This window comes from Marmota monax, unplaced genomic scaffold (genome assembly GCF_021218885.2).
Source record: "Marmota monax isolate L192 unplaced genomic scaffold, Marmota_monax_Labrador192_F-V1.1 WCK01_AAM20220418_F8-fsc00047, whole genome shotgun sequence".
NCBI lineage: Eukaryota > Metazoa > Chordata > Mammalia > Rodentia > Sciuridae > Marmota > Marmota monax.
Window position 1 is genome coordinate 251,539 of NW_026692072.1, and position 19,094 is coordinate 270,632.

The 19,094-nt window shown below is 34.4% G+C and overlaps 1 protein-coding gene across 1 annotated transcript in view; it reads right to left on the reverse strand.

Annotated features, from left to right (window-relative positions):
- Cstf3 (cleavage stimulation factor subunit 3) overlaps window positions 1-19,094 on the reverse strand; it is a 79,516-nt gene that overhangs the window by 48,813 nt on the left and 11,609 nt on the right. Inside the window, exons 2-3 of the mRNA XM_046455673.2 lie at window positions 11,800-11,901; window positions 11,582-11,677 (exon numbers count right to left, since the gene is read on the reverse strand). Of these exons, the coding sequence (XP_046311629.1) occupies window positions 11,582-11,677; window positions 11,800-11,901 (198 nt within the window). The remainder of the gene's footprint in view (window positions 1-11,581; window positions 11,678-11,799; window positions 11,902-19,094) is intronic.

Here is a 19,094-nt window from a genome sequence, read left to right on the forward strand (position 1 = left end):
TTTTAAGTTGTAATGATCCATAAGTACTAATCAGTGCATGGAATATATTCAAGACCCAATGTTACAAATTACTGAGATAATAACTGCAAAAAATGAAGAATCTACAATAAAAAATTTTTAAAGGTAACTTTTTTATTTATAAAAAAATCTCATTCAGAAAACATTGTTACCTCCAAAAGTATCTTAAGTAATACTATAGATCTACATTTAAAATATAATAACTGAAAAAACTGCATACTTAAAACGAACTGCCAAGTTAATTCCATGAATAGTTTGGGAAATCTTAACTAACTGCAAATACATTAAAATTTAAAGTAAAATAGGTTAAAATAAAAATATTTTTTAAGTTCCCCTTTCTGTTCCCTTACTCTAAGGACAATTCTAAAGACAACTCTGGTCTAGAATACTTCGATGTACTTTTCCATTTGTCTTAACTTACAAACAACATGAGCTCATATTAGTTTTCTCTTTTGACAGGGGAGCATCAAGTTGAAAACAGTATGAAATGCGATAAACTAACACACAAAGAATAACAGAAAAAGATCATTGTTGTGATGTCAAGTAATTTAATCAGTAATAGAATTTAAAAAAATAATCTAGAACAAGGGAAAAAAGGATTAAATTAGAACATTATTGTTCCTTTAAAATGGGTTAATGCAAATGTGCCACCCTTATGTGAGATGTTAATAAGAGCAAACTGCCACAGGTGAGGGAGGATGAGTGGCATATGGGAACACTGTGTGCTTTACAATCAATTTATCTATATACCTAAATTGCTGCAAAGATAAAGCTTATTAATTAAAAAAAAAATAGGACTAAAACTCTCCTGATATTGACAGCCTCGTTTTACAAAGTATTTTGTATGGTGTAAAAACAGTGTCTAAGCAATTATTGTAGTTGATCTTTTAGCCATTACCTTATGCCAGTCATTAAATTTTTGTTTCTTAAAAAAAAAAGTGAGAAAAATAAATAAATTTTAAAAATGGGTTAATGGTTGGTTCTATAGGAAAATATTCTATATAAGCTGTCCATAGCAAACCATAAGTAACACTGAGCCTATGTGGAAGTTACATGGGTATTCACTATACATTTTCTTGAAACTCATTCGAGATCTATCAGAATTTTAAAAAATTGAGAAGAAAATAGTTGAACAACTTGCTTAATTAACTGCCACCGTAATTTAATGGAAGAGCTTTTGGTCCCAGCAGTCATAAATGCCCACCTCCAAATTCTGTCATTCCTATTCTTACATACTACAATTTTTGAGTAACCTGCAAATTCCTTGATTTCTTTAAGATTATTTAAAAAATATCACTTCTACTCTAGATTATTAGGCCAATATTACATTAACACAGATACTGAATAAAGTTCTGTCCTTGTAGTTGAGGAACATGGCAAAGAACCACCCCTTCCCTTGCTAAACCTGAGATAAAATTTAATATAAATTTTATTTTAACTGAACTTGAATATTGACTTTTTGTGAGTACTGGTTCTTTAAATCTCAATTATCAATTCAGGAGATTCAAATTCACAATGGACCAGCTCACTTATCTAATAGTTGTTTAAACACAACATTAGCCAACACAATTTATTTAGATGATCTTTTTGACACATTTTCTAAGTTATTTTTAAAGAGATCATTGATTTTTAAAAAAAAAACTCTTGTAAAATACTGAATAATTTGCAGGTCACAGTGGCACAACATCTACAACTTCAGCCACTTGGGAAGCTAAGGTGGAGTATTGCAAGTTCAAGGCCAGCGTAATCATCTCAGGGAAACCCTGTCTCAAAATAATCATAAGGGTTGCAGATGTAGCTTAGTGGTAAAGTGCACCTTGAACCCGTGTCCCTCAAAAAACAAAAACCTCACTTGATTAAGTAAACCAACAGTTATTTCCAGTAGGTTACAGTGGTTCATATTAAAATTTAAGTTCCTATACAATGTAACTGTGTGGATGGAGCAGGTTTTTTGGTTTCTTTCCCTGTAGGCTAAGAATTGACAGTCATTACTGACAAAAGTACATTATTTTATATTGGGAAAACTTGCTAAAAAGGCACTTTAATGTTCCAAATAGTCTTATCGAAATACACTCACTAGTAAGCTGCTTACAAATGGGGGGAAAAACAGTGTGGAGAGAAAGTTAATACTTCCCAGTTGTTTCCAAACATAATTAAACTTTGAGACACAGAAAGAGTACCCATTTACGTTGAGCAATAAACATTGAAAAACACTAGCTAATAAGGAAAAATATTGCTGGTTCAGGGAAAAATCAACAGGTTCAAATGGAAGGGCAGTTTTTGGAGGAAAACTGATTAAAAGTATTGTCAACCTGCCCCCAATATAATACTTTAAACTCCCTTATGACACTACACTTTTTGAGAACATTTTATATGGTATTGTCATTCTGTACACTTGTTTTTTTAATAAAATTTTACATTACTGAATAAGGTTTATTTACAGTCTCAAAGTAAGACTTTTGAGGGGTGGGTGCTGGGAAACCAACCCAGGCACTTGTAAATTCTAAGAACTTTCTCTCTACCCTGGAGCTCTACTCTCTGCTTTCACGTCATGATTTTTTGTACTAATTACAAAAGAAAAATTATTAATTACGCAGTGGAGAAACTGGTCAACACCTAAAACACACCATCAAAATTGACATCACTAGCTGGACATGGTGGCATATTCCTGTAATCCAAGTGCCTCAGGAGGCTGAGGCAGAAGGATCCCAAGTTCAAGGTCAACCTCAGCAACTTAGTGAAACCCTGTCTCAAAAACAACAAAAACAAAACAAAAAAACTGGCTGGGAGATGTGGTAGTGGCTAAGAGACCCTGGGTTAATCAACCTCTAGTACCAGAAAAAAAAAAAAAAAAAAGACATACATACATACATCACCAATAAGGGGCAAATGAACATCATGCCATCTCTGGATGAGTTGGACTTAGAATGAGTGACCATTTCTGTAGCTTTTCAGCTAAAACATAAACCTAAACTGGATGAGTAAGCATGAAATTTAAGGACTGGGAAACTTCCACATCAAAGGAGACTAAAGAAGGCTGGGGATATAGCTCAGCTGGTAAGTGCTTGTCTTGCATACACAAGGCCCTGGGCTCAATCGTCAGCACCACAAAGGAAAAAAAAAAAAAGATTAAACAGAAATGACAATTACATATGTTTAGTGATCTTAAACTAGATACTGATTAAGAAAATTGCTATAAAGGTCATTGCTCTAAAAAGTAGGCCATAGATGGCAAATGTTTAATTTCCTGAGTTCAATAATAATTTATATATAAGTATATATTTGTTATTGGAAAACACAAATACTAAAGGTCATAATGTATGCAACTCATTGCTTAACCATTCAAAAAGAATTGACAAAACACATATAGATGGCCCTAGAAATCTGTGGGTTCAAACAAATTTAACCAACTGCAGACTGAATATGTAGATTTATTATTATTCCCCAATTACTTCAGTATAATTAAGCACTATTTACATAACATTCACATTGTACTAGATATTGTAAGTAATCTGGAATGAAATATATGAAATAATATAGGTTACATGCAAATATGCCATTTTATACAGAATTTGAGTAAGCATCTATAGAATTGGGGTACTGAACAAGAGATGAATGCATGTCATAATATTAACTACTGACCAATCTGAGCAAAACAGATATGGGAGGTTTTTTTGCATTATTCTTGCAACTCCCCATAACTGTAAACAATTTCAAAGTACGTTAAAAGTTCATTATAAAAACTATTTAAATTGTATATGCCTACTTGTATCCTTTAAAAGCAAGGCTTTCTGTTCAACCCATGCAAAGCAGATTAAACCATGTGATTGGCATACAATTTGCATGTTCGATTCTAAATACTAATAATCTAAATAATGTTTTAAACATTTTCTCAACTACCATATCAAAATTATAAGAACCACAGAATCTTCAAATTTGATTGCTACACAGTAGCTAACAATGATAACCAAATGGCAAAACACTGTTTAAATACAAGAAATGTTATTGTCAATCTGCCCAATATAGTACTTGAAACTCTCAAGACACTTCACTTTAATGAGAATATTTCATAGTATTGTCATTTTTCATATTTGTTTTGTAGATTACTGAAGTGATTCTCAATTAATGAAAAACCCCATTAAAAAATCATCCTTGGTTTGATTTAAAAACTGTTGAATTTTGCCATTAAGAAAATAAAAAGATTTATTTTTTAAGAGGACATGAGTTTAAAATGGCTGAACACTTGTAGTGAAAAATCCCAAAATGAATTGAAACTTGGCTACAAAAGTAACCGGTTCCTTTGAAGACACTCTGTTCCACACCCCTAAAAGAATTAGTACCCATACTATTCATAAGACTCAAATACAGGGTCTTGGGCTGGAGCTCAGTGGCAGAGTGCTTGCCTAGCGCATGTGAAGCCCTGGGATCAATCCTTAGCAACACGTAAAAAAATAAAAATAAATTCTGTCCATCTAAAACAAAACTATTTAAAAAGCACTCAAGTACTAGTTGAATAAATGGATGTTAAATGACAAAACTGAAAATATTGATTTATGGTATTCTTCTTTAAACTAATGTTAGCTACTACAAAAAGCTGCAGCTAAAAAATTTTTTTAAGCCACATCTAGGTTGAGTGACCTTCCGGTGAGATTTAGGACTTCCTTAGAAGTTACCTGATTCTTAAGTTTGGCATCCATGTTTTTACTTTTTTTTTTTTAAGCTTATGGAACCAGAAAATTGGGTTTCAAACCCAGAACAACAATTCAGTAAAATATTGTCAAAGCTAAAATGACTATTCCTGATCAGATCTAAAATATCATACTATCACCAAGCATGTAGCACAGGTTTCACTGATTATTTCTTGGTTATACAGGAAAAACAAATTGTTTTTATTGTGCTGATGAGTATAAGGAATGTTCTGTCACACATAAACTGTACTGACAGCAGGAATATTTGATTACTGCCCTCTAATGCCTCAGTTCCTGAAACTGGCTGAATGAAAACACCTTAACAAAAATATATCATGTATCCATTCTTCAGAGATTGAAATGTGGCATTACTGGGATGCTAACCTAGTAGTTTCTATGCTTTTAAGGCATCTCGGCTGACCAAGCAGGGAAATGTGTAAGATCTGGCTCTAAAGGATAAATTTGATTATTCATGTACAAAATGAGAGGACCAGAAGTTGGGTGTGGTGATGCATGCCTGTAATTCCAAAGGCTCAGGAGGCTGAGGCAGGGGGATTACAAATTCAAGGCCAGCCTCAGCAACTTAATGAGACACTCTCAAAAAATAAAAACAGCTGGTTCAATCTCCAGCACCAACAAAAGATAACAAAATGAGGGGGCCAAACAGATACAAATTTCTAGTTTGGAAGATAGCATCCATTTTGGCTTTAAATATGCAAAACTCATAGTATTCAATCTAGCAATTGAAAAAATGGAAGAAAAATCACTATTAAATGGCCAACATTCTTCAAGTCCAATATGAAAAACTGCAGAAATTATTCCCATAAAATAGGCCATTTCCCATATATAAATTTTTGGGTAAGGGAAGACCTTTCAAGAGCTGAAATTTCACACCTAAATAAAAAGACTATTAAATCATAGAACATTTTCTATCATAAAATTAAGAGCTGTTTTCATAAATATCAAAACAGCTTTAGTAACTCATCTTTGAACCTTATTACATTTCAACATTATCCCAAGACTACAATTCAATATTGCTTTGACATGGCAATGTCTTCAGAATTATCATTTCACATCTCCAAATAGGATACTTTTCTTTGGAGGTCTCTCAGCATACAAAATGGTAACTTACCCACATTATGATTCTTTGAGCCTTATTAAAGCAGATGCAACTGTCAACAAGTTGTATTCAACTTGTTCACCATTTTTTTTGTTGTTGTTCAAATTGCTGTGAATTCTGTTATGTGGAGGGAAAAAAATCTATAGACTTCAACCTGTTACACCATTATAAAAAACCAACTATTTGTTTTCTGGTAGAAATTTCTTAAGAGCAAAACTGTTTGGTAATAAAAAGTTTAAGCCTAAAAATAAATTCTTTACAAGCTAATAAATACATTTTTATCCATTTATAAAAGTGGAGCTTTTTATAGGTATCACTGGTAATATTTTAGACATCTTCATTTCCTGGAAGTGCCTTGCAGATGCATATAAAGTAACTGTGTGAACGCTGATCTACTAAACAAAATAAAAATAATGAAACAAGAAAATATCTGAGCCTTTGATGTTAAGTGGTCTTTTTGTTTTTTTAAGCAAGTGAATTGCAATCTGGTTCTATGCTTAAATGCTTACACCCTGAAAAGGCTTTTATGTGCTGAAATTAGTTCTCTTCCCAAATATAGCTGTTTTTAGCTCTGTAATATTATGAAGGGCTTAAATGTGTTTTGTTTATTCACAGATGCCATGTTGGAGAATATCTCTAATACCTCTTGGGAAGGGACAGGGAGCACAATTCAGAAATTATTCCCTACGATTTTTAAAAAAATATTTTTAGTTACAGATGAACACATGTGGTGTTGAGAATTGAACCCGGTGCCTCACATGTGCTAGGCAAGCACTCTACCTCTGAGCCACAACCCCGCCCCATATTCCCTTATTTTAATGACTATATTCACGATAATTTTAAAAAGGATTAGGTATTAAATAAATATTATCCTATAAATACCCAGGAAATTTTATGCTAAAACACAACTACATTCAAGAAAAACAATGAACCACATGATCACAATTTTAGAATGTATTTTGTCATTCATAAATCTAGTTAGATATATCCTTTCCCATATTTTCAGGTATCATAACTCTTATTAAACAAAATAGAATAAGCCTTTAAAGAGAAAATGACCATTTTTTAATGTTTACTAATGATTGCTGAAGTTATAATTTTGTATGCCTGTGATACAGTGATTTGGGAGACCGAGGCAGGAAGATCCCAAGTTTGAGGCAAATCCCTGTCTTAAAATAAAAAACAATAAGGACTGGGGATAGAGCTCAGTGATAAAACATCCTGGGGTTCAATTCCCAGTACCAAAAATAAAGCTGAGAAATATAAAGGAAATTAGGTTGATTAGTAAAGTATTATGCTTGAAAGTGGCTTTTTTTACATAAAAGAATTACCCAAGCCAGGTGCAGTTGGTGCATGCCTGTAATCCAAACAGTCTGGAAGGCTGAGGTAGAAGGACTGCAAGCTCAAAGGAAGCCTCAATAACTCAGGGAGGCCCAAGGTAACTTAGTGAAACCCTGTTTCAAATTAAAAATATAAAAATGGCTAGGGATATGGCTCAGCACCTCTGGGTTCAATCCCTGGTAACAAAAATAAAATAAAAATTACCTTGACAATACAAAGAGAAAACATAGGTTTTATTTAAAGAAATTTTGTAACCCTAATGACTATATCCTTTTTTAAAGTTTCAGTATGAAACGTCTTGGGAGAAAAGGCCCCAAATCGGAGGGAAAGTGTATATATAGATCATGTTAGTACAAGTGATAACACCTAAATGCTGCTATGATATGGACAGGGAAAAAGGATGGAATTAGACATTTTAATAAAACCTAAAACAGTTTACTGTTTGCAATGATGAACACACAAATACTTCTTTTACTTATCAAATAGTACTTTAGTTTTTCAAAGAACTTTCAGATATTTGATCACTCAGTTGTGTTTGCAAGTACTTTCTGTTGTTTTACATTTCTATTCTACATTTATTTATGCATTTAAAAAACTGTGGATAAAAAAAGCATATTGAATTTTAGAGTAAAATCTGAATAATCACACAGACATGGACCAACATTTATTACAAACAGGAAAAGTTTGGATCTATAAGAGTACAGATTTTTTTTTGAAGGGCAGCAAACTGAAGTATAAAAAAATAAATCACCATGATCTATATAATATTTTTACCTGCATTTAAAAATCACATTCATTCTTAAATATATACAAAACATTATAATACAGTAATTTAAATTGCTATGTAAAAGTATTAAACAGTGTCAACAGCAGAAAAGTTTTATTTCAATTTAGGTCACTCATGATCCATCCTGAGTTCACCTCCATTTTCCAAGAAGAAAGGTTATTTTGAAAAACTGAAATTTATAGTTCACAACCTAGTATTTATAAGGAAAGAAAAACCAAGTGAAGAATTCATATTTTGAAGTTTTTAAAATAAAAAGCAATCAATTCTCTATATATTTTTATTAAAGAATTACAACTTTCACAGACATCAGGTTACATTGTTGCTATTATCAGCAGCATTACCTTCTTCATTTCTCCTTCAGCTACCAAGAAAAACATCCTTCTGTTGGAATATTTCTTATCAATGTGGCTCAATTCAAAACAAATTACTTCTAACAATATTGTAGCTTATATGTTGTCATATCGATCACCCAATTACACGAAAAACTACAGAAACCATAGGAGAAAGGGAGGCTTAAAGGAATATGGTGAAATTGTACAGCTTTTTGCAATTTTGTGCTGAGTGACCCTTTTGATCACTGTAAAAAGTGATTCTATAAAGAGCACTGAGACTGATTAGGAGAAGAATACAAGTGTTAAAATAATTTTGTATTTCTTAAAACAAAAATAAAACTGAATTTAAGTCATTTGTATACAATTAAAATTAGATATTTTAAATGTTTCCTTTCATAAAACTAGGAAGCAGCAGTTTTATATCACAGCAGATAGATTTAGACTACTGATAATTTATCTCTTTGTGAATACTCCTAAAATAATTTGCTCTTATTATTTTGTTAAAGCATGTGAAGATGAGGTTTGGAATGCAGTGTAAAGAAAGCATTTCAAGGAAAAGAGACAAGTATCATTTCCCAAATATTATACAACACTAAAAAGTAACTTGGACTAATGTTCAAACTTATGTAGTATGTTACAAAGAACATGACCCTAAATGCCCATTTGCTAGAAAGCAACTTTACCTCCATCGGTTTCTATATTGTAGCAAAAAAATAAAAGTGGGTAATAAGTTAAAGATAACATCTTAAAACCCCAATTTTATAAAGGCAGGTAATACTAAACTCTCACTAATGTGAGAAAAGCTAATATTAGTATCATTTAACTTCATTTTAAATAACTATAATATGCTCTGATTTTCAATGTGTTTCAATTTCAAAAATAAATTTTTTTTTCTGCCCCTCAGAACTTGAGCAGCATGTTCAAATAATTTCTCCAGGGAAGAAATTTACTTTTCTTAAAGATGTATATATTTTTTACTAGAAAATACTAATATATTTAGAATTGTACATGAGTTCGGTTTAATATAAATAAATGAAACGTCACAATTTCCCCACCATGAATTACCAAGTTACAACAATGTATTAACACAACTTTATTTTCTTGAGAGTGCATACAGGATGTTATGTAAACACTGTTAGTATTACTTTCAATGTAAAAACATTCTTATTATTAACTCAGATATTTTAAAAGTATTATAAACAGGTTATATGTCCTCTCCAGATATAAAGGTCACATTGAATAATGTGACCAAACAAAATTTTAGCCTTCCACAGCCACCCACCCCCCAAAAAAAACCCACAATGTGAAAATAAAAATAGAGAGCAAATCAGTAAAGACAAAAACACAGCTTGGGTATGCATTTCTGAAACCAGTGTTCAATGTAACAACTGAATTCCTAAATCTGAAGTGTAAAAATTTAAATATACATATTTGGTACCACTTTTCTCAATAGATGATTTATATACAACATACATATTGCGTGTTTATACATACATATTTGTGTACTTGTGTATATGAATGTGAAATAACTGCAAACATTACCAATAAATCAGGCAACTGCAAGTAGCTGTGAAATACACAAAATGAGCCTATTATTTAGACAAATTTCAGCCCCCGGGAATAACATATGTTCTTTTTCAGATTTTTTTTTTAAGAATGCAGTTTTTATATCAGTTAGAAAATGGAAGAAGCAAACTCATGGTATTCATAATTACAGAATGCAGTAGTATCTGCCAATTTCAATTTAGCTTATGCTATAATAAAATGCATTGATAATGTCTAAATGCTGGAGAAGACTCAAATTATTACTTTAAAACACAAAAAAGATTATATATTATGTTCATTTCTGATAAGTTTAAATATAAGCTAATGTGTCTGTAAAGTCAGACTAGAATGTAGACCAGGTGCAGGTGATCCAGGATCCTTGCTTTAATACAAAGCAGCACTGGCTTCACACTCAGGCCTTACCAGTTGAGTTTCATGCCTGCCTACTCTGTCGATTAAAATATAGAAGGAAAGAAATGGTCCAGAGAATAGGGATGAAAATTTAAGCATATGGATCAAAACTACCAGACTCCACATAAGGCACAATCGCATTCACACATACAAACACACAGACCATATACACAACCTCACACACAAAAATAAAACACACATGATGTTCTTGCTATGGTCCAGTAACTTCCCTCCCACAAAGTAATACAATCTAAATTATAGCACAAATTTAATGAGTACACTGTAGCCTCTATTAGCTCTACTGTTGGTTGGGTCCATTTTGAGGACACATCACAGGTGACACTGTGTTGTGCTGAACTCTGTTCAATACTGCTGATGGCTGAGGTCCTTTAACAAGGTCTAAACAGACCCACATAATATAAAATTTCAGCTACAGTGAAAAATGTTGAGGCTGCAGTGTACTTAACTACATTGAGAATTTATATTACAAAGTTAACATTAAAAATAAAAGTACTGCTTAAAGTCTTATAAAGGAGTTATAAAAAGAAATGGTTATCATTTTCAGCTAAATGTGGATATCAATTATTCGCATTTCACCATTCCATCCTATTAATTTATAACCTGAAAATGATTTCTTGGTGCTGATAGACACATTAACACTTTAAGAATGGGATCCTTATTCTTTAAAGTAAACATTCCTGGCTTCAAATTTCAAGACAGATTATTTAAAAAAAAAAAAAAACAAAAAAAACCCACAAAAATCAAAGTATCATCAGGAAAATTATGATTAAAAAATTTGAGTTACATTAGCTTATACCTGCATAATGTAAACTTCATCTTAAAAATGAGTGCTTACAAAGACAAACCATGCATTTTCACAAAATTAAAACTTGATATCATTCTTCTGTTTGTTTCATTTCACCAGACACTCAAAAGACTATGAAACTAAGTTAACATTTCTGTATATTCATATAATCCCACATTCATATTAGTTTGTAAGTAGAAATAAAAAGAAAAATGAGTTCTAAATAAATGACACAGGAGGCAATAAATTGACACATGACAAGTAAATAAAAGGCTAAAGCACTCCAATACCATTGAAACTGTTTTAATGTTGTTGCAACTCCAAAATGCAACAATCATCAGCTTGTCAAAGACCCAAATTTCAAAAATTCATTTTAATTATTCCTTCATACCTATTTTACAAAATAAAGGCACGAGACATTTAAATCCTCCTTGTCCTATTTGTGCTATGTTCCTAACTTGTTTCCTATCTCTACTGTGTATGCTGCAATTCCCATCAGATGCTATATATGAAAAAATAAAATAAAATATTAACCTCTGCTTCAATGTACAGTTTCCAGAATCTGCCAGAACTTGGGAACTGGGCAACAAGGCGTTCATAAGTCTTCCGTGCTTTGTCTATAGGTTGATTCTAAAATTGAAAACCAATAAACAGCATTTACAATGTTAGGATTATGAAAATATTATTTACTGCAGAACCAAGTAGTGTGATTGGACCCATAGAGAAGGAAATGTAATCCTATATCACTAAACCTGTGCCTCTCGAATGAGAATGCTCCAAGCATCAAGGTCATATGGATTCTCTTCTAATTTCTTTTCCGCTTTCTTCACCTTCTCTGGGACATACTCAGCTGCCTGAGGAAAAAATAAATAAATAATAAACTAAAGTTATTGTTTATAAAAATCTCATGCCCAACTTAATTCAAGAACACAGAACATGCCAGTCTCTAGAAGCAATGTCACAAAGCATTAAAATGTCCTCTTATAAAAGAGAACTGCATTTTATATTAAAAAAAATCTATGTATACTGTATACATAATCAGAAGTCACATGCATAAAAAGAATGAAATCAAGTGATCACTATTTTTTATTTAATTATGATATTTTACCTTTAATATCATTTTATGTAAAATAGCATATCATCAGTCTCAAACTTTATGGTTGTAGGACCCCTATACTCTTAAATTCAGTCAGAAGCCAGGCATGGTGGAACATGCCTATAATCCCAGTGACTTGGAAGGCTAAAGCAGGTGGGTCAAAAGTTCCAAGCCAGACTCGGCAACCTAGCAAGGCACTAAGCAACTCAGTAAGACCCTATCTAAAAATAAGTAAAATAAATAAATAAAAAGAAAGAAAGGGGGCTAGGGATGGTAGCTCAGTGGTAAAGCACCCTTGGGTTCAATCCCCAGTACAAAAAGAGGGGAGAAAAATAGCTTTGTTTTCCATATTTGCAAATATTCTCTGACTTTTGTGTGCATGTATGGTGCTGGGGATTGAATCCAGGGCCTTGTGCGTGCGAGGCAAGAACTCTACCAATCTGAGCTAAATCTCAGCCCTTTGAAAACTTTTTTTTTAAAAGGCAGTTGAATTTTTCTCATCTGCTTCTGCATTCAATCTGCTGTCATACCATGTTACATAGATGCTGAAAACTTCCACTGTACACTCATTAAGAGAATGTCTTAGATGTCCTTTTTTGTTTGAGATGGGGGTCTTTCTATATTGTCCAGGCAGGTCTAGAACTTCTGGGCTCAACAGATCTTCCTGCCTCAACCTCTCAAGTAAATTGAATTACTGGTATGTGTCTTAGATTCTTTTCTTTTTTTGGTACCAAGGATTGAATCCAGGGTGCTCAACCTCTGAGCCACATTCCCTACCATTTTTATTTTGAGACAAAAATCAAAAGTTGCCAAGGCTGGCTTTAAACTTGGATCCTCCTGCCTCAGGAGCCCCTGGGAATACAGGCATGCAACAAGGCACTTAGCTGGATCTTATGTTTCTTATGAAATGATTTACACTCACATATCTTCTGAAAATCTTAGAAGCCCCTGGGGGGGTCCCTGGACCAAATATGAGAAATACTGCAGTTAGAATATTCATTCTGAGCCACAAAATGTGAGCATGACATGACACAGAAATTCTATTTTGATGAAAGAAATGATTCACATATATAAAGCATAAAGAAAACTATGAAGAAATCTGCAATGAAAGGGATTTAAAAGACATGCTAAAATATTAAGCACAGTCATGTCTGGGTAATAAGTAGTGGAAATAAAGGTAAATTTTCTCCCCTTCTAGTATTATCCAAATTCTTTAATAAGATGGCTTTTGTTGTTTTGCAGTACTGGTAACTGAACCCTGGAGCACTGCGCCACTGAACAACACACGGAGCTTTTTATTTTCAGACAGAGTTACACCAAGTTGCCCAGCCCTGACCTGGAACTTGCAACCCTTCCTCCTCAGGCTCCTGAGTACCTGGTATTATAAGCATACATCCACACACCCAGCTGAAGGTGGTTTTATTTTTACAGAGATTTAATTTTGGGGGTGGGAATGTAGTTCAATGGGTACAGCCCTTGCATAGCATGTATAAGGGAAGCCCTGGATTCAATTCCTAATACTGTAAAAAAGGACAAAAAACAAAAACAAAAAACAGAAACCCTAAGATAGTAGCTACCACCTGAGGCATAAAAAACTTCTTTGTTCTGAATACTTCTGTGTACCACCAAAAAGAAAGTAATGCTCAAATAAGCCAGATAAAAATTGTTTTTTTCCAGGACTTCTTGAACCCACAGTATGGAATATACATTAATAATATTTGAGGATTAAAAAAAGAAAGCATTGCCATCACCATTTTTCTTTTCCTTTCTTAAAGAATTATTTCATGTAACAATTTGTTCAGAGAAACAGATTACCTAGAAGAAATAAGCTCCTTTGAAATAAACTGCACCACTGGCAAGAATTAATTTATTTAGAATGAAAAACATTCTTGGGGCTGGGGATGTGGCTCAAGCAGTAACGCGCTCGCCTGGCATGCGCAGGGCGCTGGGTTCGATCCTCAGCACCACATAAAAATAAAGATGTTGTGTCCACCAAAAACTAAAAGATAAATACTAAAGAAAATTCTCTCTCTCTCTCTTAAAAAAAAAAAGAATGAAAAACATTCTAAAAGACTACTGCAATTTAAACTAAAATTATGTTGTTTTGCCGGGTGCAGAAGTGCATGCTAGCAACTCAGAAGATAAAGGCAAGAGGATTGCAAGTTCATGACCAACTTCAAAATTTAGCAAGGACCTAAGGACTTAAGGAGACCCTGTCTCAAAATAAAAAAGCTGGAGATATAGCTCAGTGGTAAAGTGCCCCTGGGTTCAATCACCAGTACCTAAAAAATAAAACTATGGGTTGGTAACAAGCCAATCAATGGACAATATGGTTCAAAAAGAAGCAATATATGTAAAATCAGCAAGTCATAAAGGTGGCATTTCATATCAGAATGGTGAATTATTCAATAAATATAATCTACTGTTAGAATAATTATGTCTACTTTATCAAAACAAAGTCAAGTTTCTATTTACCTTTTCTACCAAAGTAAGATATATCAAAAATTTAAACATAGACCAACAAGGGTTTGGGGATATCACTCAGTAGTAATGCTAGGTATCTATGTATGAGCAAATTATCAAGATCAAAATACAAACTTAGTATCTCCGACCCATGTGACAAAGCACTAAATTTATTGGTGTAAAGTCCAGTTTGCAATGAAAGAGACCAGTGACTCAAAAAGAAAATGGATGAAGGAGGCTAGAGGCATATCTCTAAGAGTGCCTGACTAGCATGCATAAGACCATAGGTTCAATGCCCAGCACTTCTAGGGCAGGGGCAACGCAGATGAACAGTACAAAGAATAAACACATTAAAATCAACTTTTTTTGTTTTTGGTACTAGGGATAGAACCCAGAGTTGCCCTCCCAGTGAGTTATATACCCAGACCTTTTCTCATTTTGAGACAAGATCTCCCTAAGTGTCCTGGAACTTTTGATCCTTCTGGGTCAGTTTCCTAAGTAGTTGTGATTACAGACATGTATCACCACAAGGGCTATAATTAAATTTTTAAACATTCAAAAAAATGCAAATGAAATTCTTATAACAGAGATCAAACATCTTAAAATTAACACTGCACTGGCAAAAGTATGAAGAAAGAACCCAAAGGTGTTTTATCACTAAGCAACATCCCCAGCCCTTTTTATGTTGAGAGAGCATTTCACTAAGGTGCTTAGGGCCTTGCTAAATTGCTGAGTTGCTGGGGTTACAGGTGTGCCCCACTGTACCCAGTTTAAAGAGACATTCTTAAGTTGACAGAGGGCAAGTAGTAATACTGATCAAAATTAGATATGATGGTGTCATGCCCCTCACCCCACCCCGATTCAGCACCAAAACCAAAACCAAAACTGTTCAACAGGAGAATCAGCCTCTGGGACAGGAGTCTGCTGTTATTTCTCCTTTTTTAGCAAAGCAATAACACTTCTTTTTCCTTTTTCTCAAAACTGTGTCCTTATTACAGGACTGGCACTGGTGACAAGGACTGCGCTTTGGGTAACATAACCAACTGTCTTCATTTTTGCCAATGATTTCTTCTGCCTTTTTGAACTTACGGATCACCCACAATTCAATTTTTGATCTGTGTGCTTTTTTTCCCGCCTTCTCTAAATTGAGGTTTTGGCCCCGTGTTCAGCTGGTATCTTTTCTCAAAATCTGGATATCTGATGGTTATTTCTCAAACTCACTAGATACTAAAGAGAAAACAAGGGGTTGAAAAAGCCTTTGGAAACTAAGCTATTGCTGGGTTAAACTGCTTAATTCAAGACTTACATTAAACCTGCAAATGAGGATCTTAAAAATCTATAAAAATACAATATGTTCGGGTCTGTTCAATGTGTTTTCATAAGTTGCTGATGTACAGAAAATAGCTCAAGATTGTTTTCTCCTGAGTCTTCACTAAATCTAGGGCTTCAGAGAGGTAAAATTCTAGATAACATGAGTCACTCTATAGGCAAAGAATACTAAGATTTTTGGTCCTCAATTCCACTTCTAGCAAATTGTCCTATTGCATATGTGCATAAAAATGTTAGTATACAAATGCATAGGCTAAAAATTGCTCACAACTGGAAATAATTTAAATACCCATGTACAAAAGGGCCAGTTAAATAAATTACAGAAAATTGTAGTCACTAAAAATAACAAGGCACACAGCACAGTAGTGCACACCTTTAATCACAGCAGCCAGGGAAGCTGATGCAGGAGGATCCCAAGTTCAAAGGCAGCCTCAGCAATTTACCCAGTCTCTAAGCAATTTAGCAAGACCCTATCTCAAAATAACAGATTAAAAGAAGGGGGGGGGGACTGGGGATGTGGCTCAGTGGTTAAGTGCCCCTGGATTCAATCCCTGCTAACAAACAAACAGCAAGGCAGGGCAGGCAGCAACATACTACCATGTCTGTAATGACAGGTTTTTAAAACTCCCACAGCAGCCAAGCATAGTGGTGCATGCCTGTAATCCCAGTGACTCAGGAGGCTGAGGCAGAAGGACCCCCAAGTTCAATGACAGCCTCAGCAACTTAGTGAGACCCTGTCTCAAAATAGAAAAATAAGAAGGGCTAGGATATAGCTCAGTGGTAAAGCACCCCTACATTCTATTCCCAGTGAAAGAAAGGGAAAATAAATAAATAAATCAGGGCAGCTTGGTACAGTGACATATCCCTGAATCTCAGCTACCCATAAGGCTGAAGCAGGAGGATCAAGAGTTTCAGGCCAACCTGGACAAATTAGTGAAACTCTGTTATAAAAAATAAAAAACAGGACTGGGGATGTAGCTCAGTGGTAGAGTGCCCTGGCTTCAACCCCCAATACCAAAAATAACAAAACCAAACCAACCACCACACACAAAAATCACCTTACAATGTTCTTGGGTATTCTTCTGGAGCTAAAAACCTATTTGGCTAAATATTAACCCACCAAGTTGAAAAAAAAGTATCATGTGTGTATATTATATACATATATAAAAATATTTTTAGCTGCAGATGGACACAATACCTTTATTTATTTATTTTTATGTGATGCTGAGGATTGAACCTTGTGCCTCACACATGCTAGCCAAGCACTCTACCACTGAGCTACAACCCCAGCCCTCCTATATATATTTTATAAAAGACTTGGAAGTTAGATTTTAACATCTGACCAAGCATGATCACAGCAAGAGGTATACGTGACTCTGTATGAAATAAACCATTCTGTCAGTGATCTGCAACCCTGAAAAGTACATTCAAATCACCTGGGAGACGGAGATTTTAAAAGATGTTCATATTCCACCCTAGATCAATTAAACCAGAGCCTCCAAGAATTCATGTAGTTTTTTTTTTTTTTTAAAAAGCTTTCCAGGTGGTTCTAGTCCAGACTAATTGAAAACCATGGTTATATATTACTAACCATTTTTGGTGCCACAAAAGATTTCTGCAGTTTAGTAAAGCCTATGATCCCTTTCTCAGAATAATGTTAAGTGGCACAAAATAATTCTCTCCTTCCTGCCCTTCTTTTGCAATACTGGGAACTGAATTCAGGGCCCCATGTGTACCAGACAAACTATCCCTGAGCTTTCCCAGCCCTTTTTCTTTTTTTATTTTGAGACAGGGTCTAAGTTCTGAGACTAGCTTTGAATTTGCAATCCCCCTGCTTCAGTCTCCCAAATAGCTAGGATTATAGGCATGGGCCACTAGGACTGCAAATTCTAAGGAATTCCAAAGGAAACCAACTTGATATTAGCTACAGAAATGTTTTTTGAAACAAAATTTACACATAATAATATATATTAAAATATCAAAATGGCAATGAATGCAAACAAACTTTTAAATATGTCATATATTCAAATATTTATGTCACAAAAGCTGCTAAAACTACTATTCCGGTTTCTGGTACACATTAATAATGGAAGGAAATGCTCCATTTTAATTAGACATTAGCAAGAAGTTTATTCCCCTGGTATAAGTAGCACACACTTATACTTCCAGTAGCTTGGGAGGCTGATGCAGGATGATCACAAGTTCAAAGCCACCCTCAGCAATTTAGCAAGGCCCTAAGAAACTTAATAAAACCTGTCCGGAAAAGAAAAAAAAAAAAAAAAAAAAAAACCTAAAGGGCTGGGGATGTGGTTCTGTGGTTAAGCACCCTTGGGTTCAATCCCTGGTACAAAAAAAAAAGTTTATCTCTACCCACTACCCAATTCATGGGACCCCTAATATTCTAATATACAGGCACATAGAGGATCATCAGGAGTATCATTACATCTCTATTTTCTCTGGTCAATGATTAGTCAAACATTCATAAAACAATCTATATAGTTAATTCTCAATTGACTACGTTATGGATGGATGCTACCCTAACAACCAAGAGTATACACTGTAACCTGTGGCTCCATTTAATTTCCACCAACCCCCCCCCCCCGGAAGAAAAAAAAAGGCTTTTGCCACAGTTAGAAACTAGTAGAATAGCCAAGATTGAGAATGTGGCATTTCTGTCTTCTGGACTGGTGACATATTGCTACAGGGCAAAGGAAAACTGAACAGTTTTCTAGAATCCACAACAGAACTTGGGCCTCCATGAGGAATGAAGCTGACCAGGCAAAGCAGCACATGCCTATAATCTCAGCTATTCAAAGACTGAGGCAGGCAAATTTCAAGTGGGAGCCCAGACTGGCCAACCTATCTCAAAAATAAAAATAAGCCAGGCATGGTGGTGCATGACTATAATCCTAGCAGTCTGAGAGGTTGAGGCAGGAGGATCACAAGTTCAAAGCCAGCCTTCAGCAACTTGAGGCCCTAAGCAATTTAACGAAATCCTGTCTCAAAAAGGACTGGAATGTAGCTCAGTGGTTAAGCACCCCTGGGTTCAATCCTCAGTACACACAGATAAATAAATAAACGAACTGGGACATAGCTCAGTGGCAGAGCACTTGTATAGTATGCTAGAGGCCCTCCGTTCAAACCTTAGTACAGGGGGAG